The sequence below is a fragment of the Melozone crissalis genome, unplaced genomic scaffold (genome assembly GCF_028551555.1).
Source record: "Melozone crissalis strain CALT ecotype California unplaced genomic scaffold, PUWL_Pcris_2 ptg000027l_1, whole genome shotgun sequence".
NCBI classification, from domain to species: Eukaryota; Metazoa; Chordata; class Aves; order Passeriformes; family Passerellidae; genus Melozone; species Melozone crissalis.
This window is the reverse complement of record NW_026535805.1, coordinates 3127642-3150837: the sequence shown is the minus strand read 5'-3', so window position 1 is coordinate 3150837 and position 23196 is coordinate 3127642. Positions and strand designations below refer to the sequence as shown.

General features: G+C 38.6%; 1 protein-coding gene across 14 annotated transcripts in view; it reads right to left on the bottom strand.

Moving 5' to 3' along the window:
* Nucleotides 1-23196, bottom strand: part of ESRRG (estrogen related receptor gamma) — a 368263-nt gene that overhangs the window by 86002 nt on the left and 259065 nt on the right. For all 14 annotated transcript variants that reach the window (XM_054279749.1, XM_054279743.1, XM_054279742.1 and 11 more), the window contains one exon: nt 20869-20985. In XM_054279749.1, the coding sequence (XP_054135724.1) occupies nt 20869-20985 (117 nt within the window). The remainder of the gene's footprint in view (nt 1-20868; nt 20986-23196) is intronic.

The window sequence follows — 23196 nt, the reverse complement described above, 5'->3', positions numbered from 1 at the left end:
AATCAGTTATGACTCAGTTTGCAACTCTGTCCTGCAGACTCAGGAGAAGACACAATTTCACTGAGATTCACTTGCCCTTTCCCAAGGCTGGATGTGACACAGCCATCTGCAGCCTACTTTATCACACACCACACAATGGGTAGGACACCAGGGTTCAGCAATAAACACTTCACACTAATAGCATAAAAGTGACTGACTTGTTATTGCCTTGTTGTTCTTCAGACAAAGGACTCCCTCTTTCTCTTCTCTCAATACAGACAAAATCTTTTCTTTGTGCTCAACATAGGAAAAAGAAGGATGAGAGGGCTTTATGCCCTGTCCACACACTTCACAAAACCAGTGGTTTATTTAGGGCCCAAGCCTGCTACAGTCCATGATCTTCATTGCTATCTTACACATCTCCCCACTGACACCCAGCAGGACTTTCCACTTGTGGGTCTTAGCTCTGTGTGTTTCAAAACTGATGGACAGAGAAAGTATAAAACCAAGATTAAAATTACTTTTCTTCAGATACACTGAGCATGGACACTTTCTGTACTGCAGTAACACGAGAGCAGATCATGGGCATTCTGAACAGTGTTTTGGCACAGATGTCCTTGGGAAAAGAGAAAAGGGAAGGAAGAATACTTTAAAGAGAAGAGTTCAGGCTCGTGCACTAATATCGGTAAAAGGAAGAATAAGGGAAAATGGTAGTTGAATCGAGATAGATTACTTATAGACTGTGTGCCAACCAGTGTGCACCAAGATGACACTTTTTTTTTTTTAAGTACTTGGACTGCTCTCCTACACAGCTCCCAGCTCATCTGGAGGTCCTGTCCCAACATGACCTCAGAGGGTTCTCTGAGGTATGGCCAATACTGAGAACAAAGACAGAAGCACTGACTTAAGATGTATGCAATGAAGACCTTTGAGGTCTGTAATCCATGGGCCATCATGATGATGCATCAGTTCAAACAAACTGAAGCAGAACATCCTTGCAGATGTAAGAAAAACTAATGATTATCAGCCATTGTGACCAAAACTGGTATTAATTCTATACATATTGATCTGATTTAATGTAAATGCATGTGAACACCTGGTAGAAATAAAGGAAAAAAATAATCTGTGGATGGACAAAAAAAAATAATCTGTGGATGTGTTCTAAGAAGAAAAGGAAGAGGAGAGAGAAAAGATATCCTGTAACGCAAGAAGTTCAGGCAATTATTTTCCCAAAATGTATGCATAACTATGAATGTTAACACCTGCTATTTCTGAAGCAACAGCAAATCTCAAAGTATTTTACAAATCAAGAATATATTGAAAAAAGAGAATAAACATGGGGAGAAATCCAACAAATAGCTCATAGTGATGTTGTGCAGTAGTACAAGATGGGAAGTAACATGAATACTTTGCATTATTTGAATTATAATTTCAGGTAAGAGTCCTCTCTAGATAAAGAAAAAAACCTTCAGATTGTAATGCTATAATACATCAAAACAATGGGGGCAGTTAGAGATGAGAATCGAAAGTTTTAATTGTTAAAAATTCCTATTTAGACAAAAAAAAAACAGAACAAAGAAAGTACTATCATCTCCACATTTATTATATGGGAAGTCTGTCTGTTGAAATTTGAGGAGTGCAGCTTCAGATACACAGAAATATTCAGGAACAACTGGAAATGGACAACTTTTGAATTACTTTATCAAAGTTCTACAAATCTTCATTTGAAGAAGGCAAAGCAATCAGTATTAAGCAAACAAAGCTCACCTGCACCTATCTAAAGCATTTTATTAAACACAAAGCAGAAGGTGAGACATTGCAAATGAATAATCCCTGGGGCTTTCATCTCCAGAGACCTTGGGTTCAAAGCCTTGCTTAGGCCACAATGAAGGCTATTAACAGATTTCACAAGCCAAATTCAATAGCTGTTTCCCTGAAATACTGACTCTATCTTTCCTTTTGTTTGCAAAATATGTAACTTCAGCATTAAGACCCATCATACCCATACGTATTTTCATCAAACAACCACTTCCCATTGGCATAATTGGCCACCCCTTTTCACAGGAGGCCCAGGACAGAAGAAGCAGGCTGTAAGTCATGCCCAATGTATACCTGCAATAGAAACTGGATGAACTCTGCAACTGCAGCCTTGCCTCCCATCTTCATCAATCTACTTGCTAGTATGATTCTCATCATGTTCCTGCAGATCTTTGAAGGGGGTATTAATGTAAGGATCATTTGTATTTTAAAAGGATGTGATTTAACATCCCAAATCCACACTCAAAATAGCCTAATAACTCAGTTTATCCAGAAAATGATGAGTAAGAACTTCTGGAAAAAAAAAATCTTATGATTCCTTTCTATATTGTCTTCTTATTGTTTCACCAATGAAAAAAATGCTTCTGCTTTAGGAAAGGAAAAAAATAATTTCTCTTTCCTAGAAACACATTTGTTCCCCAAAATTTTCTCATCATCACCTTTTTCAGAGCAGAGATGAATCTTCATTTTATCCCTTAAAGAAGAACAGAAAACCACAAAAGAGAACTGCCATATTAATCCATGAATGACTGTAAAGCTGGTTGATTTACTAGAACTACACACAGCAAAAATACTACTGTTGTGTTTTTTCTGCTGTTTTGTCTGAGTTCTGGCCCTTTGATACTCAATTCTGTTTCTTAAAATACCAGCCTTAACTCAGTTTTTACACTTCTATTCTGCTCCATCTAGTGGATTATTGATTTTTGCAATGAATGCTGCAACAATAGTATTCTAATAAACCATGCTGGGTTAGCTATTAGGACAAGGGAGCATGTTTCAAATTATTATTTTTTTGGCTTTAGATGAAAGAAATTAAGTCACATTCCTGGGTACCTGGATAAGACTATAGGATTCTGGCAGCGTGTTCAAGCAACATAAATGGGAAAATGGTGTCATTTAATTATATCATTGAAATGAGACTAAGTAAGGGACAGGCCTTGATTATAAGGGACAGGTGGCAAAATTTCTCCTGGTGCTTGCACAATTTACTAGGTCAGTCCTGGGGAAAAAGAATATTCCATGCCTGTGTTGTTTTGTTAAAACATCAATATCCTCCAGGCTTCATAGCCTAGATTTCAGAGTTTTCTTCCTGCACTTGGTGATAGGCAAAATGAAGTTACACACTTGATAAGCTGCTTTGTTTGCATGATAGGAATAGTTTTATTCAACCAATTTCCCTTCAGTACACTTACAATTGCAGTGGGCTTTTTTCAGTGCAGTGCTGTTTGTAGTACTCTCTTTAAAGACTGCTGAGCAGGTCTTCTGCTAACTTTTCCAAGGGGTCTTTAAGGTAATGAGAGTTTGATTGATGAGAAGAAAAATTAGGTAATTAGTCCACGTTTATGTATAGTTCATTTCAAATCAATGCAGCTTTTAATGGTAAGAATATTTGTTTTCTTTTCAAAAGCAAATATAAAAATACTTAGCCAACAAAAACCCCCGCATCAATGAATCAACAGTGTTTGTTCATACATGGAAGCACTGGAACCAATGATTTAAAGATAATGCTGTTTACATGTCTGGTAGGCAAGGTGTAGGATGTATGCTCTCTGAAGCAATTTACAGCAGAAGGAGGAAATATTAATTTACTCTCCCAAACCACAAAAAGTTACTACGTTATGCTTGGTTTCAATCATGAATCTAGCTGGCAAAGCATTAAAAAAGGGTCTATAGCCACAAAACCCAAAAGTTAATTGGAATATTAAGCCCAAGGATTTCCAAATAATTGTTTCTAGTTTTCTTTTCTTTCTTCTCTCTAACAAAACAGGCAGCTCCAGTAGTCAGTTATAACTGGATGAGATAAGACTAACTCCAGACTGATTTGCTGTTCAGGACTTTATTGTAATAGTATGCAGCCATATAGCACTTTCTATCAAAGAATCTTGAAGTGTTCCATAAATATTAATTCAATAAGCCTCACAACATGCAGGTGAGCTCCATATTATTGTATCTATTATATTTTTGCTGGAGGCATACTAAGTAGAAGTGTCTTGTTCTGGAATAGAAATTAAGTCTTGATTCCAATCGCCTGATTTAATCACTAAAATTACTCACTCCATGAAAACCCATCTGCCCCCAGATCAAAAGCAACTTTGTCACTGACTTCTGTAGAGCCATGATTTCATGAAAAGTCAAAATTCCTCCTTAGTAATTTGCAACTAAACACTACTTTTTACGTTCAATGTCCTGCATTAGTTACTACATCTTCACAAAGTTTCCTCCTAGAAACAGAGGACTGAGTTCAACAGAGAAGCATAAATATTTTAAAGATTTTAAGTATGCACACAATTGACCTGATACATTATAATAGCTCAGGCAATATGACAATACACACCTTTGCTCTGTGCTGCTGTAATTCATGAGAGTCAGAGTTCTGACTTTGCAAATAGAATTGCAGACTTAATTTTCAGAAGTGACTTCCATTTTTACATTCACAATTTTGCAATCACCGTAGTTGTGAGAACGGTGATATGCATTAAGGTAATTGATTGTGCTTTGAAATCAAGTAATCAAATGAGCATCAATTAAGGCTGCAAATGTTTGAAGCCATGGAACTACAAAGCAAAATTATTTTTCCTTCTAAGCTTCCAGCAAAATACACTAAGCAAAACTCTGTCTTCTTTCTGGATCAGCCTCACACCAAATATTCAGTGAATATATTTAAGATTCATTTGGGGGAATAATAATAATTGAGGGGTCTACACATAGACTTTTTCTATTTCAATATCTTATTTTATACTTAACCAACTCCCACAAAAAGATAAGTACCTCCTATGCACCACAGAGCCTAGCTTCTTCCACCTGACCCACCAAATGGAGCTGGAACCTGGAGAGAGATCCAGGCTTCCAGTACAAAGCAAGGAGGAAGGCAGGCTCTCAGGGCAGAATATAAATGAGCCAACACACACATTCTGCTGCCACCTACACCTAGTTTATATGTTCAGTTTATCACTAACTTTCAGCCCTGTGCTTCCACCAGGATTCCTGGAAATGCCTTGCTCCTTTCAGGACTCTTGGCCTCCTATTCCATTTCTGCAGGAAGGTAGGTCAACATGCCTTTTCTCCAGCAAACTTGGATTGCTTCTCTTAAAAAATAAAACCTCCGTTCCTTCCGGTTAAGAGCCTTTACACAGATTTAACACTCCCCTCTGTATAAGGAATGAAAAGGTATTCCAGCTCCTGGGAAACAGCTCTCTCTAACTGTTATAGTGAAGGTGTGGAAAAGCTAAAGCAACCATCCTGGCTGCAGAAACACCACCTGTCCCTTTCCACAAGCTGGCTGCTGCTCAGGCACCGCGGTGGGGTCACCAGGATGGCACAGGAGAGCGCGACTGCAGACACTGAGTGTGGTGATCTGTGCTGAGCTGTGACAGGGTGCTCTGGGAATGCCTGCCAGATCAGGCCCTCAGGGGACTCAGAGGAACATCCCTGCTTCCAGAGCTAAACAGAAGATACCTTGTGAGCTGCTCAGACCTGTCAAAACAGACACTCCTGCAATTGCACAGAAGTATGATGCTGTAGATCGCTACAGAATTGTTAAGGGCACTCTAGAAACTACAGCATGATCTCCAACACCAGGGAAATTCCACTATTAAAAGATACCCCAGGACCACCACTTTGGATTAAAGCAGATAAATTCCACCAATCTTTTCACTTCATGTAACTGGAGTTTATTGGTGGAATCACTTTTGTTTAGATTGTCACTATATATGCAAAACTCCCTGAACCTCAACTAATCATTTTAGCATCCCAGATTAGTATTAGAACAAAACAGAAAACCCCAACCTGACTATTTTTGAGGTCCAAGAACAGAAAAAACAACTTTTCAAGACTGTTTGAATCCGACTGACTGATTCAAACTGAATCTGCAAATACCTACTACAGCAGATCAGGTTTGTTGCTTTTCTGATTCCAGTGAAACTACCAGGAAAATCCCACCCCATAATAAGTGTTGGCAGCACCACATCCTGAAATTGTAAACTCCCGAGGCACAAACCTGTCTATAAAACTCTTGGACATCTAAGATTCTATAAAAATAATAATGCATTCAGCTTTATGCAATTTTCAGCTAAAACTCAGTCAATCCCTCTTTCTCTGCCCTCCCACCTCCACACAGTTACCACAGAAATTTTGTTCTGCTAGGGTAATATATATTTTTAATGCAAAATTTCAACAGGAACCATTTTTATGGTCTACTAATAAACCCTTGAAAACAGGGATTTATAATGGAAACAGTGACGGACCCTTAACTACAGTGTATGCAACCATAATAAAAAGAATTAATGTAGTCAATTTGTACTACTGTTCTCAGAACAAAAAAAACCTCTATTTCAACTGCAATCCTTTCACCAGCTGATTGGCAAGCCTGTCCATTTCTAGTCTGCAGTGTTGTCAGTTGTCTTCAACATGATAATGAGCCTGTCACCATATTCAAATAGCCCTGTGACAGCATGTTTTGTGAGCATGACGTCCACTGCAAAGGGTCTGTCAAAAAGCACCTTTCAGAAAATGAAAAGAGAATGCTTTTCTGATGATAAATCTAATTTCTTCATAGCTAAAAGAGTGAGATTTTTCATCTGATTTTGTCAGTGTTGTGTTGCATTTGTGTCTTCAGATAATCCCGCGTTCTGACGCATAAAATTTTAAAGTTATCTGTAAAGACAAAGTGAGAAATAATAATCTTTTTGGAGTTCAGTGGAGGTCTTGCATAAAACTGCAGTACTGCTGGCTTTCCATCAAATTAAAACTGGAGGGGGGAGGGAATGGCATGGAAGGGTAGCTTGCAACCAAAAGCAAATAAGGCTCCCAGTAAAGATCTCAAAGTCTACACACGCTAGGGTCTCCACTCTTCCCCCAACAGCCTATTAAAAAACCTCCCTTGCTCTGTGTGGTCCTAGTTAAGTATGACCAGGTTGCATGAAATTCCCTGGCTTTCAGACCAAGGCAGCAGAATGGAGGCACAGGCAGAGCTCCCAAGCACTGCTGCAACTCAGGAGTGCGTGTTCCACACACTGTGTATTCCACATTCAGCTGCCACTCCTGCTACCGTCAGCTGGGGAAATTTTCACCGAGAGGAAAATTGGAGTATTTTGGCAACGCAGATTCCTCTCCATGTGTTTAAGCATCCTCTGTTAATATCAATGGGAAATACAGAGGAACACTGAAACACAGCGCTTTATTTTCCCTCTTGACAAAAGCTGCCCTTAATTTCACTTCACCTTTTAGGATTCTTTTCACCAGTAGCTGATTGAGGAGCTCACATGTAAAGGGAAGTGTTAAAAAGAGAAATGTAAAACCCCAAATGAACAAGCAATAAACCTTTCTCTCTTTCAGTCACTGGGTGAGAAAGGGGTGGACACAGCTGGAATTTGAAGTCCCAGGCTGAAAGACACATTAACCTCAGAGCAGAAGTTTCACTCCTAGCTGTGCTTCTAACACCACACGTGACTTCTACTAAGCAACTCTTGTTCTCTTTCGCTGAGGTTTAATATTGTAAAATGGGGCTATTACTGTCTACACATCACAGGTGTTCTCTAAAATGTATAAAAAGTATTCCCTGAAAAAATTGTTGACAAGCTCATGACACATTTGCTGCAGAAAAATCATGCTGCACGTGCCCAAGATGTTTCAAAAGTACTGAAGAAGCTTGTTTTCTTGAATATGGGTGAAAAACATCAAACCTGTAGCATTAGGATGATAAACAGGGACTTCCCTAGCTAACTACTGAATAGTATCAAAATTAAGTATTTTACTATTGCTACCACCATGTGTTTTTCAGGTCACTAAGAACATAAGGTTGACAATCACATAAGGCTACAGGCTAAAGGCTGAACTGCAAGAGTCTGATGGGATTTGTAGGGGTATGGGGCACACAGATACTACAGGTGTGAAGGCACAAATTATCTTTACCCCTTCGCCATCTTCAACATTTGTCTTTGAAAGGACTTATCTGCTTTTGTCTCCCAACCTTCTTTTCTTTTCTTCTGCTTACACAGATGAATAAATACAAATATTTATTCTGCCTATAATTCATGATGAAAATTATGAGTGAATAAGGAATTTGATTAATTCAGGTCTACCAAGCTGAAATAAGACAATTTTACTGAAAGTCTATTTTTTTTTCGTAATACAAGGAGATCTTAATACAGAGGATCTGTGTTTTAAATGTGGAATATACAATATGGTATGCCACCCTTGATCATGCAATGCAATACACCTGTAACTGAATAAAATGCAAAGGTAGGATTATTACAATTTTTTTTAAGTGAAGCCAACTAGGCACTATGCAGCTTTAGCACAAATGGACAATCAGCATTAAACATGACTGATTTTTAAATTCTTCATTGCTCAGCTGGAGGGAAGTATTACAAGGCCAAAAAGCAGAGCTATGGACAGCTGGCTTTGTGCAGTACCAGTTCTCTGCCTCAATTTTCAAGCCATTCATTTCTTGGGGGGGGGGGGGGGGGGGGGGAAGGGAGGGGGGAAAAAAGCCAAAAAAAAAAAAAATCTAAACTAGGCCATACAAATGTACAAAGAAAGCTTGGGTCTCTAGGACTTTCATTGTCTCAGGGAGTCGTCACCACCCTGAACCCTCATTAAAGCTGAAGAGATGCGGGAGCGGCGTTAAAATGAATGCAAAGCGTTTGCCGCAATCTTCTGCTCACACCATCTCCAAATGAAGGCAGGCATTGCATAATCCGGGCAGCTCGAGCTCCTGACAGGTGGATGATTTATGCTCATAGTCGCAAGAATTGGAGAGCCTGCGGAGGACACAGCGTGAGCAAGGTGGTGGCGAGACAGATGCTCTCAGTGGGCTTGCAGAGGCTGGCAGGCTCCAGCTAGCTCAGGTGCAACTTGAACACTTTAGTACTGAACTCATATTGCCTGGATTCCAGCACAGCAAGATGCCATTTACAATATTATGTACAGTAGATATACTATCAAACCTATCTGTGTGCTGTTTATCTATGTGTGTGTACACACACACACACAAAATACATACATTCTTTCTATTTGCATTTCAACTTGCTGTGCTCACGAACACTTTGCATGTGCATGTTCTCCACTGAAAAAGAAAGGGCAGATTAGGACAAATTCTGCATTGTTACAGCCACATAGCATAAGTGAAACCACCGAAGTTGAACAGATGTAAGTGGGGGAAGAATTTGGCTCTAGCTTTCAGAGAGCAGGGATGGATCTGGGATACTGAAAATCCTTTCAGTTTTAAGAGTGTTTAAAAGCTAGAAAAGAAAATGACCAGAGGAAAAATCAAAAGACCCACAAGTCTAAATATAATGGGATATTCTCACCACTAATGATATCTATTTGTAAAGCACAGGAAATGCCACAGTTACACTGTTACTGCAAAAAAGCACAATATTAGCAAAATATAATGTAAATGACCCTCATGTCATCTACCTCAATCTTTCAATGACATTATTTTCACTGCTTTATTTGGGGCTATTTAAAAATCCCACCCAAAATTGCAGCATCATTTCCAAGCACGTAATTCAGCTTCCTTTTCAAAAAGGAAGTAAAATGGGGGTTTTACTTTTCATTCCTCTAAGCAAGAAATTGGTCTATTAAAATAATACAGAAATGAAAATACACACGTGTAAACAAGACCCTATACATGTTTATGCCGCACCTCTATACGGTTTTTTCTTCTTTAGCAGAAAAGGCAAGCCAGGACTAAATTATCCTACCTTAAGCACATCAACAAAATAAACAATTCACCTGCCTCATATCAGACCCTCCACATTTTCCAGTGAAACCTGTCACTTAATTAAGTATGTAATTTTCAGGGGCAACCGAGGAGTTAAAGCATTCAAATGTGCACACTGCAGGTTATCTCGGTTGAATCTGGGACTTTGCTGACTCTCAGCTCCTTTCCACTTTAACAGATGGGGTCAGAGGTGAAACTGCAGACGAGAATTAAAGACACATACATCCCTTTAATCAGATAACACATTCAAAGACTTGCAAATTCCCAAGAAGCCACTTTACAGGCACGTGTCATGGGGTATTCCATAAAGGGGGAGGGAACAGTGAAGAGGGAAAAAGGACTTATTTCAGCTAACCAGCATTAAAAAAGGAAATTAGAGAAAATAAATGGAAACAAAATGGGATGGACTGCTAATATTTCAAATGCTTTCTCATTGCACACACCTCCCTAGAGAGGAACACCAATTTTGGAAGCCTTAACACTCTGCATTCAAATGTTTTTCCTAACTTTATTAATCAGCTGTGTTTAAGAATACTTCTATAACAAGTATTTTAATTGGAGATGAGCTGAAGCACCTGCCAGGATGGATATCTCCAGCAATACCAGGATGCCCAGAAGGAAATACAGTCATTCAGCCTGACTAGTCCTCACGAAACAGTGAGTCAGCTAACAAAAACCTCAAGGAATTCATGATTCTCTCTCCCACCTGGCCAGAAAAAAACCTGCCTGGATGATATGTGCTCACAGCAACTATTTTCTCATCAGCATTCTTCCGATACAATCATGGTTTGGAAGAGGAAAACTAAGAGAAAGTCATGAAAATGACAGAAGCTAAAAAGAGAAAAGAGAAGGATGTTATGTCATCTTAGCTACTCTGTGGCTTTGTTCTCCAATTACTGCATCCCTCTGCATCTCATGCAGGATATCAAGCAATGGCCATGTGGCACACGCAGCAGCTGGAAGGCCAGCAAAGACTGTGGCTGTGAACACCAGACTCGAGAGCTGTTCCAACTTCTTTTTGCCTGAAATACAGTCAGAGAATTTGGGTGATGTTCTTGAGGGCTCTTGAGAAGGAAGAGTCTATTCAGCCCTTTATTATCTCAGCCTAATTCTTCACCTGAGTTATAACTCAACCAGACTTTCTAATACATCTTTGAGGAAGAATCCATTTAAATTGGTACTATAAAACAGATTGCTACTTTTTAAGGGAAATATTAATTTTCCTTTATTTTGACATTTAGCAGTCTATTCTGTCTTCAAATTGGAAACTTAAGAGCTTGACAGGGAAACCAGCAAGTGGCTTGTGACCTGAAAAATCAGTACAGAGGAAGATTTTCACTTCAACAGTAACATGCTGGTTCCCTCAGTCTGGAATCCAAGTGTATTTAAGGCCATCTCTTAAGTAATATTACCATAACTGATACCACTTCCTATCCAGAAATGCTGTTCTGGGGACTTGAACAAGATACTCTTCCCAAATGTTATCCGTTGAGATTGACCATGCAGTGAAATCTCAGGTGCCCCTTTCTAAAGCCTGGATTGAACTACAGAAAATAAGAAAATGAGACAGAGCACAGGAACTTCAGATGCTGGAGACCACCGTAAACACTATCTGGCAGACTGTCATGAAAGCAACATGTGGCTGTACAAGTGTTGAGCAAATGATACGAGACTGATCTGTTGATTGAGTCAGATCACAACAAATGATGCGGCTCATCTTCAGTCACCCACCCACAGAACTGAAAGGAGTATTGGAAAGAGACAGGGCATTGGTGGAGTGATTTTTACATTGCTGAATAAAAATGACAAGAACAGTACTGTATGGACTAATGCTTGGCTGAAGAGGGAAAGAACAGGAGACAAAAGATGAGGATTACAATCTTGTACTACTTGTTTTTTCCTAGGATCTGTATGTGCTCAGCAAGCAGCAAGTTACCAAGATTCTCTCTTGCTGGTCAAGCAGTTTTGCTGGTAAACAGCACACCAACAATTCTGCCACCAAGGGCACAGACTGGAGTTAAGTTGATTAAGGGACAGTATCACGCAGACTTTCTTTTAGAAAGTATTTCATTTTTTCTTAATTATTTTTATAATTAAGTGTTTTAACATGGAGTGCAGTAAGACCCCATGCAAGCAAATTGTATGGAATGTTGATTTTGGATCTGCTGCACTAAAACTGTAAATCAAATTGACTTCTCATCTTATACCTGATGATCCTGAGACATAAACCAGATGCTTAAGAGAAAAATAGAGACACACATTAAATTTGCTGGAAAAATAAAGAGCAAAAAGGAAAATATTGATGTTATTCAGTAAGTGTAGATATTTAACATAGCTGTGTTTGACTTCCTCCAGAATCATTTATCTAATAAAAGCCTATTGAGGCTTAAAATAAAGCTATGTTTTTTCATTTATAAAGATTAATAGCTATATTAAGCAACTACTGTGAGCACAACAGACTCCCCTCATAATTTCCCTTTTCTGTCATATAAATACCCAAAGAAAAGAAAACAAAAAAGAAAGAAAAGGGAAAAAAGAAAAAGCTGGTTAGATGAGATCTATTATTAGAATAGCTAGTAAGCATGGCAAAATCTGACAAAGTGACAATTCATTGCAGATGATCACATTTATTTCAGAATTCAGGCTGCTGACTTTCAACCACAAAAGCCACATTACAAACATCAAATGAAATAATATTCTAACTTCATATTCCAGTGACTCAGTGAGTAGAACTGGCAAAGGCTCACCACTTGCAATAACTCCTCAGCTTATAAAAGGGCAATGACTGCTCAGAGAGAAGACTGAGGCTTAGTTACACTAATGTCTCAAAACTCACATTGATTCTAACCTTTTTTTTCTAAGGCAGGAGAGATTTAGAAGTGTGAAATATTTGAGGGATAGCACTATATGAGATCAGATATAACAACTGCAGGTGGAAATCTTCTTACTTCTCAACACATTCATGGCTTTGACTGAGTGAAGAGGCCAAGGGAGTTCCTCAGCCACTCAGCTTTTCAGTGCCAATCCTTCCCAAGCAGCAGCAGCAGTCTGCCTGCACATCTGCCACATGGGTTCTAGTCACCAGCACCTGCATCATTGCAGCCCTTCACCCCAAATAATCCTACCCTACAATCTGTTTTGACAAAGATCTTACACAGCAAGAGTCTTGGTGAGGAGCTGTGGGTGCTGCCCAGGCAAAGGCCGAGTAAAATGCAGAAAGTTTGGCTCCAGAGTGGCACTTTAGAGATAAGAAGACATTCACTACCCTTAAATGCACCTCTACCAGAGATTCTACACCTATAGCACTCAAGCAGGGGATGTGCAAGTATCCACACAGCAGAAACAGAAAAAAGTGAAGAATACAAATTACATTAATGTTACTCTTTACAAAATGAGATTTACTTAACTTAAGGCAGGATCCACGTGCAAGAATTCAAGAACTCTGCAATAAAGGGCAGTGCCACATCTGATGTGTGTGTTTATGGGTGGCAGAGACCAAAAATGAAAGGCAGCTATTTGTCTGTGAGATCATGGGAAAAGCCCTGCATCCTTCAGACTTGTCTCTACCTATCCTTATCACTTATACTGCTGTCTCTATACTTCCAGTGTATAAGCAAATGTTCATAGCGGCTAAATCCAACAAACACATTTTGCAAACAATGGAATATTTTCTAGAAAATTAGGAAAGTACTGCTTCCTTATTTTAGGATCAAAAGAAGAAATATGACAAATGAAGACATGCAGTTAATCACCTCAGATTATGATGAGACAATATTAGTACAAAGTGATTAATTTTTAATAGTAATTTAAGTAGACTCATGAAACTGCAGAACCTACTCCTTTCAATTGTAAGTAATATGTAAGGTATGTGCACTAAGAAAATTACAGTAAAATTTAATCTTATTCAGAATCCTTCAAACTCATTAACAAAAGTACAAAGTAACTTTATGTTGAAATATTCTTTGCCTGTCTGACCCTGCAAACAACTGCTGCCACTGGGATTCTCAGCAGCAATGACTGTGTGAGCAGACCCAACCTAACAGCTAATCTCAAGGAAGCTGCTGGTGAGTGAGCCAGCAAACAGCTCTGACCTCAGATCTGCAAATGCTAACACAAAAACTTCCCCATTTACAGATCTGTGTAAAGCCAAGAAATGTAAATAGTTCTCAAACTCAGACTTACAAACAATACTGCTTTCTCCACATCCACTTCATACCTTCTCTTCTGTGGGAGGCAAGCACTTATATAAAAGGACAACAGTAATACAAAATTTTATCTAGAAAGAGAGAAATTTTATTTAAATAACAAGTCCAGCGAACTGCTGGGATATCTGCTTTATTCCCCAAAATATTCAGACACAGAACACAAACCAGAGTGGCACAACACTGGAACACAAGCACCATGAAAGCTTCTCAGGAGGCCAACACTTGGTAGGAGCTGTAGGTGTCTTCATGTGACTTGGGAAGATTATCCACATCCCAAATATCTGCTTTTTCTGGGGTATTTTTCTAGTGGATGAATAGAAATGCTAGTTGCTTGAGCTGACTATAAACATTAACCTGAAGTTGAACAGTTTGTCCTTCTTCATCAGTTACAGAGAGTGGAGAGTCATGAGCTGCATTTTAGGGCAGACAAATTGGGCTGTCAGTTCTAATGTGTGAACTGGGCTATCAGGTCACATTTTGGTTAGGAGCAAAGAAGCCTACTTATGAACACCAGCAGCACTTAGAGATTAGCTTCTATTGTTTCCAAGGAGATTTAACAGGTCCCAGTATATATTAATCCAAGCACACGCTGAATGAAAGAAAGAAAGGGAGTGTAAAGAGAAAGGGGGGCAAGAGAAAAGGGAAAGGAAGAAAAAAAAGTGAAGGGAGAAATAAAAGGGAGGAAGAAAAGGGGGGAACGTGTGAATGGGGAAGGAAGGGAAGAAAGGGGAAAGGGAAGGAATAGGAAAGGAAAAGAAACAATTCAAAAAAATAGCTGCACTAGAAACCAAACTCCTTCATAATACATTGAAACATAGAAGAGAGCTGAGACATCAACAGAAGACACACCACTATGTTATCTCTTGATGTTATAACACAGGAGGTTTGTTTAATATCCTGCATTAATGGAGAAGCTCCTTAAGTGTAATATTACGATAGAGAGCATAAGAAATATCACTGAGGTCACTGCTGCTCTATTAACTGTCATCCTGTACAGAAATATTTTCTTTGAATACCATTAATGCTTTCTCCTTTCCTTTGTTCTGATTTCTAAAGGCAGCAGAAACTAAAACTTCATCCGCAATAATTTCTCCTTTCGTCCTGGCAGACTAATGGTATTAGACTTGTAAGAGAAATTTACCTTGGCAATGTCTGATGCACAGGTCTTTTCAAAAGAGATGTTGTTAGAAGGAATCCTATTAAGCAGGCTTTTTCACTACCCTCAAATCATAGGTGATAACACAATTTTAGTCATAAAGAAGATTGCTTAGTTTTATTTATTATTTTGAGAGCGAATCCATTAATCTGCTCCTCTGCATATCACGCATCTCTTTACGTAAGACCAAACTCAAGCTGCCCGTTCTCCTTGCTCTATTGGATTCATTTTCATAGACTGTCAAAGCCAGAAAGGATCAATATGATAATTTAATCCGATCTGCTGCTTAACACAAGCCAAAGATGTTCATATGGTAATCTTTCCATAATAAACTCAGTTATTTATGCTTTAAAATACACATACCTCTTTCTAAAAATGTATTCTTATATTTGAATGAATGAAATCTCTCAATGTGTGAAGCAAAATTACTTTAGAGACCTCCAATTTTAGCATGTTCCGAAAAAGTGTAACTTGTGTAATCATCTTCTGGTTCATTATATGAGCATTTTAAATGTTTAAACATTTTTAAAACTGTCAGGAACTGTTTTCATTTAGATCACAGCTAAATAAAAACACTAAAAAGTCCGAGATTTCTTTACAAAGTAGATTCTAACTACTGCCTTACCATTTCCCTAGGGATGCTGAGGTCTCTCTGAGGGCCTGTATGAATTCTCAAAAAACCCAAGCAAAGTAGTGAATGAGAAGTGTTGAGGGCTACTCATGGAGCAGGGCAAGTGCAACACACAAACTGCTCTGCTGTGATGGGAAGGGTTAAACATCAAGTCAGCACTGCCAGATGAAAAGCTCAGAGAGTTTGTGATCATTTTTAGAGCCTGAATGATGGCTCATGTAGAAGCAACTGTGAAGATTCACAGACACAAAAAGGTACATTGCTGATTTCCCCATAGCACAGATTGCCAAACCTGCCAAATGAGCAGCAATCTAACACAGCTCTAAGAGCTTCTGTTAATACTTGGTGAGGATCTGGCTTCTCATTTTAATAGCAGGACTAATTAAGCTGGAATTTTGTTACTCTGCCTATTCTAACCGGGTACCAACTGACTGATGATGACTTGTAAAGGCCATCCACCCCCAAGGAAAATACAAACATACTTACATGAAGCAACCCATGCCATTTTTATTGTAGTATACTTTACTTTTCATATAAACTTCCATTTCTTTCCATGTATCACTCATTTAGGAACTAGACTTTCTGAAATAACAAGCAATGCAGACCAGCCACTGCGCACAGTCCATAACAAGTTCTGAAAACACCCAAATACCAGAAATGAGAGATATATGGGAGATGTTTTGGTATCAACAGCCCTGTAAGAAATATGAACTAGTACTGCACAGAACTGCGAGAGTTAGAACAGGATACAGCATTCCAGATGGTCTGAAAGCTGCATGAGTGCCACTCCACAGATTCCCCTCTGAACTGTAGTTTTTAACCTCCCTACAATACAGGGGCAGGTAAAACTGAGACTAAGGCTTTGCATCTATGGAGAAAACTAAAACATATGGAACAACCTCTTGTAAAAACAGTTATACAAACGCTGCATCTGAAACAAAAAGTGATTTTATTTTGGAATAATTCCGCCACTGGAATGATTTCACATGGGAAGCCCTTAGGAGCAAGATCTGTCCTATAATAAACTTGGATATTATATAATATATAATATCCAAGTTTATATGTGGTATAATATCTTCTACCACAAGCATAAATATTATGTCCCACAAATATTATTAATAGGCAAATAGTACTAATTAAAGATCAGATATTGAATTCTACTCAGATCACCTAGCAATAGAAAAAAAAAGTCAAATATCTACTCAAGACTCCCCATACCATCTTATGTACTTTTACATCCAATTTTTCCTCTGAGAAAAGAAAAAAAATTAACCCCTTTTTCTCCATCTAACTAGCGGTAAAAAAAGGGAAATAGCCAAAATACCCAACCTTGCACATGAGCGCAGATTTAATTCTACCACCTGAAGCAAAATAATCACTGGCTTCCAAAGAGTTTGAAAGACCAAACTAAAGACAGAACTGAATTATAAACCAACAGAACTGAAAACTACTAAATATCCTAAAAATGTTCATTTTTAAAAAGGGCAAATCCTTGTACATGTCTCCCTGCACCCTTTTAGCAATTTCAATATTATTTCAAGAAATCTCAAGGGATACATTTGAAAAGTTTATCCCTAGACTATACAAGAATCTTTAATGTTGTTTCAGCTGTTCTCATGAATCTGAGATAATTTACCAAAATAAAAGTACAGTCAAAGAAACTGCATTTCAGTAGAAGAATCAATTGGGATACTTGAAAACCTGATTTTTTGTAACACTGACACAAAATTAAATATAGAAAAAAGTAATTTTTTTTCTTTGACTGCAGTGCATTCTGCTTTGCTGCTAATAACCCTTACCTAAAAAAGTAAATGAAAACACCACATCCTCATATTTGTCCTGTGCCTAAAAGCTCATCAGCCTCTGCTGAATGCTACAGAATGAAGTATAACACCCTTAAAACCCATCCACAGACCCAAACATGGGTTTTTAAGTAACAGTCCATGGGCTAAACCAAAATGTGTTCCTCCAGACCAGTCTGTACAAACTTTCTTATGATACTCAACAGGAGATGCAGCTAGGGCCTCAATCCCAGGCCAGCCCAGCCTGACATTGCTGTAGCTCCTGGCCCACATCCTAAAAATCATTAAGAATCTTAATCTAGGTGCTGCTGGTTCAGCCTCACCAAGATCCACGAGAAAATGTACAGAAAATGCCTACTCCACCTTGTACTTCATGTGACCAGAAATCCAATTCCCTCCCAGGATTTGACCCCAAAACACAGCCCCACCACCCTAACACTGGGTCTCCCACAGAAACACTGGATGCTAGATGAAAAACACCATTATCTTGTCACATAAATGATTCAACATGCAGATGTCATAAGGGAAGCCACCCTATGCATTTGCGATAAGAGGTGTTCAGACCCTGCCCTAGAAGCCAAGCTAAAACTCAGAATCTACCATGAAATTCATATGACAATTCACAAAATAACAATGTAGTGAAGTCCTTTGCAATGTGAAAGAAAGTACAATATCTGATAATTGTTTCACTTTGGATTACACTTTAAAACTGTTTGTTAAGGATAAATTTCTACAAGAAAACACCCCACAAACAAGGTAAGATTTCTGGAGAAGATGCACCCTGGCAGATGTGCTGTTCTTGTAAGGAATGTGATGCTCCTCTCAAAGCTGCTTAAACTTGATTTTATTTCAGGTCTGCAACTAAATTTTTTTTGTAAATAGATTTAGGCTGTCAATTTCCAGGCATGCTGTGCCATCAGCATGTAGAGACTGCTGTGACAAACGTGGAGGCTGCAGCAGCAAATTTTATTATAAACTGGTAATTGAATTGAACAGGTTTACATTTGAATAGATTTACTGCCGCATGATCTCTGACATGCTGCATGAGACTGAAATCCTTGTCTGTACATAAAGAAACACTTGAGATGCTGCAAGAATAATTTCAGCTTATTTTAAGTCCGTGCTAATCAATAAATTTATACCACTTTACACATGCAAGAAGTCAGTACATTATCTTTGTTAATTTTGTACATAAAGGATGTGGTCCAAGTCAAAAAGTCATCTCCAGACTTTCCTGTAGGTTAAAATAACAACATCCAGCTCCAAAACTACCTTCCAACAAGAAAAAAAAAATCTTTACAACAAGTACAGTCTTACAAATGTACTGTGAATCAGCATGATTTAAAAAGTGGCCACTAAAGGGGGAAAAAAATAAAATGCCCTTACATGTTCTTGCAGGTTGTTATAATTGGTGGTAGATAAACAACACTGTTTTTTCAAAGTAATTAGTTATTGGCCATTTAGAAAAAGGTATGTACTTTTAGATTAAAAAATTCATGCAATTCTTATTAAGAAAACTTGTGGGAATTATTTAAATCCATGGACAATGAACATTCAAACAAAAAAATGTTACTCGCAATGTACATCTGTATTATCCAACTAAATTATTTCAGTTAACAAAACTGCATGTAGAAACAGTAAATCTGCACACAGATTTGCTGAGATAATTACTCACTTGCAGAGGAGACAACTTCCTCTTGCAGTCCCAGAAGCTGCACACAGCCTCAATTTTTTACATTATATGTATGTTAATGCATGCACAATAGTGGCCTCAAAATTCAGAGGAAAAGGATTAAATCAATTCACCTGCATGTGCTCTTGGTAGCAATGTTTCATTTTCAAAGAAGTTGCTCAATAGATCTGTATATATACAGATATACACTAAGACCCTAGTGATACAGGGTCTTAACCGACTAAGAAAAGATGCTAAGAAGCACAGTCCTTTTCAAAAGGTGCCATAGCCAGTCATCCCTTTCTTTTTACAGTTTATCTAAGCCTCATAATTTCACTTTTAAGTGACTGCTCCTAGTGGTCAGTTATAGGGGGATTTTGGCAAGTCAGAACTCTCCCAAAACCACTGAAGAGAGGGTCAAATCCTGCCGTTCTTACTGAGGCAAAATCTCCATCGAATCTGACAGGAGTTTTGCTCAAGTAAGACTAAGGACAGCAGGATTTGGCTCATAGGATCATAGCATCTGCCAAAGCAGTTGCACAGAACAAGGTTTATTCTTAGTAAGTATAATCCAATAAGAATATGTCTGTAGGTGCGTGATAGACCTAATTTGCCCATCATCTCACCACTGGTCTATGTTGTTTCTTGGATTTTTACCCCAATAGCTGCATACTTACCCTGTCTTGCATTACCACCAGCCCATTTGCAAAAATCAGCCAGTTATTAAAGCCGAGTTTTCAAGGACTGACAAAGCAAAATTGAATAGGATTGAAGTGGTTGCTTAGCACAAAGTACTCTCCCCTGGATGCAATACTTAGACAACACTATGCTGATTTTATTTCAAATGTTTATCTAGTTCAGAAGTACATGGCATCTTTCTTGGTGGTGACAGTGCCCTAAAATAATAATGCATGTAATACATGCACTTACAAGTGTATTCTTGCATATACATTAACAACACTGTACGTGCATTGCAGGCAACCAAGATTTGAGGAATCACCTCTTTGTGTCACATAGATGAAGCAGGTTCCAGGTAACACAGCATCATTTCTTGAGTTTATTTTCTGGCATTCACTATCTTCAAAATGTAATTGATGAATTAAAACATTATATATTTACTTATAGTGAGGGGCAGGGTTCTCAAACACTTTTAGGAAAAAAAAGGGGAGGAGGGTGGATTCTCCTCTTCTGCATGCCAAAATTTGCTCCAGTATAGTTACAGTAACTTCAGTATACACACACAATACTTATACTTGTTTAATTTACAAGTAACCCTTTTCATTTGTTCTGATGGAATCAAAACTGAATAAAAGGAAGGCACACTATGTGTTTTGGTTTTCTGCCAGAACTGGGACAGAGTAAGAGTGGATAAGGAATGGGGAAAAGAAATCTTTGAAAATTCTGATGGTTATTCTATCAGTTACTTACTGAAGGAGATTGAATGCCGAGGTACATTTTGCTGTACTACACAAGATGATGAACTCTATGTGGATAAAGCACGATTTGATAGCTTAGAAGCAGATGGCAGAAAGAGCAAGTATATTTGACAATTGCCTTTGCAATAACTGATTAGAACACTCACCAGTCTCTCTTCTTTCCTGACTGCCCTACAGTTGTAGCAAGTGTTTGCAGAGATACAGATTGAGGTGGTCAGTCTTACCTTCTTTCAGCATGCCAACTTTTAGACACTTCATGAAGCGGCAGGCTTGGCAGGACTTGCGTCTGCGCTTTGTGATTTCACATTCATTCGTTGCTGGGCAGCTGTACTCTATGTTACCTGTGTGGAACAGACAGGAGAACAGGGGCTCAGAGTCACTGACTGACCAACACAACAGATACACAAAAGTACTCATACAATTGCCTGTGTATTTCATGTTGGAACGTATCAAGAGTAAGCAGTGCTACAGGAGGAAACAGCTCTCAAGTAAAAATAAATAGCTGAGTTAAAAGATTAATTTTTTTCACCTTTTTTTTTTTAATCTAGACATCTATATGAAAGAAATATATACAAAACCACAACTAATGTGAGTCTGTGTCTCACTCCAAATATGGTACCTAGGAAAATCCTTCATGTATGTTATTCCTGCTGACAGAAGAAAGGCATTTTGTCATTTTCTGTACCAAGCCACAGGCTTAGGCTCCTTCTCTGAGTACTCTTCATTTTCATTTTTAGCCAATTTCATTAGTCTCTCTTTGCCTAGAATTCAGAAGGAGAACTGCTTTACTGCATAATCAGCTACAACAGGTACCATGGAGTTTCGCCCTTCTTCCACAACAGCTGGCACAGAGAGTAAGGCAGGACTCACTGGGTCTGTTACCACCACATCTAGCATGTTCTGCAGCTACCAGGCCAGATCTCTGCTCCAGAACATCTCCTCTTCTCTCTATACTTTCAACCAAGTTCTTGTACTGAGAGGCTTCAAGAATAGGATCATTCCTGCCAAGCTGTCAGAATAGCAAAAACAAAAAGAGATGCTTGCCTTTGCCCCTGCTTCTCCCAATTCCCTTCTTAAGGCCTACAACAAGCTCCATCCTTAAACATGAGCCCTTCTCATCATGGACAAAGCAGTCTCTTTTTTGCTTTGTTGCTACTGCTAATTCATATTATTTCTCCTCAAAAATCAGAAAATAAAAGCTTGCAAATGAACGAGTAAAATACAAGAGCAGTTTACTTTTTTTAAATCACATCTTTGGGTATTCAAGTCCAAATGCAGAACATCTGTTCTCTTTTGCCCTGGCACCACTGCACTTTTCATAAAACAGCTTAGCTCAGCTTATTCATCTGCCCAGCCATGCACCCCATAGCCCAACACTACATCCAGTATGACAGACTTTGCAACAGCCCAAAGTTAAACTGGGAAATGGACTTTTAAATAAAGCATCTTCCAAATCAGTCTGTCACATCTTGCTTTAAAGGTATTTCTTTATTTCCTAACCCCTTCCCCCTGTGATAAAGTGCATTAGTATCTTAATGAAAATGCATTCTGTTTATTGCCCTCTTGGGAAGCAAGAGGTCATCACACCAAATGCATAAATTGTCATCAGAGACAGTCCGAGCATAATCGCAATTTTGCTGCTCCATGTTTGCTGCACTCGGGGTCCATCAAAGTCCCCTGAAACATGCACAGGTTCTAATAATTAGCATAGAGGCTGCCTGGGACCACAGCATTGATGAAATATTTCAGAGTTAATCACACTTCGTAAACACTGATTTATATTGACTACCTTTCTCCAGACTGATGTCTCCTCATTAAATATCACATTAGTGGATTGCAGGATTGCACAAAGACTCAAATGCTCAGCAACTGCTAATTCAACAGGAAGTAATACTTAAACCACTTACATCTATTGAAAATTGGTTAGGTACTTATGATAAAGGAGGTCTGCATGGCAACTCTGTGCACTCGGCCAACACAACCAACACATTTGGCACAACCTTTTCAGGCCTTTGCAGGCTTTCTTCCCCCTGGACATTGCTGCATGAGTGAGTTAGCAATGCTGGTGAGTGAAACAGATCTTGGTACGCCTGAATGCTAATGACAAAAGTCAAAGCAGTTTAGTCCTTTTCCCCTTTCTTAGCTGCCGTGGAGAAAGCTATTTAAGAAACTGAAGGATATGGTGGGTAGGGAATTCAGCACAACAGTTCCTGCAAAAGGTCTTTCTTTCCAATACACATTTAGAAAAGTTAGGAAATAACACTTTTGGAAGGATAAGTAGAAAATGATGGTAAGGGCAAGCTTAAAAAAGGATTCACATTATCCTCTCCTTCTAACAAGGCATTCTTAGAAAGGCACAACCACTACACAGGAAGACCTTCAAAGCTTTCACAATTTGTATCTAATGATTTTCATTACACTACAGTAATAAATGTATTACATCCCTATCTTAAAAAAAAAAAGGGAGAAACAGGGAATCAGAAATGCTTTGCACAAGATCAAAGACAAAGATACCTTTGCACAAGGTCAGAAACGATCTTGATCAAAACAAG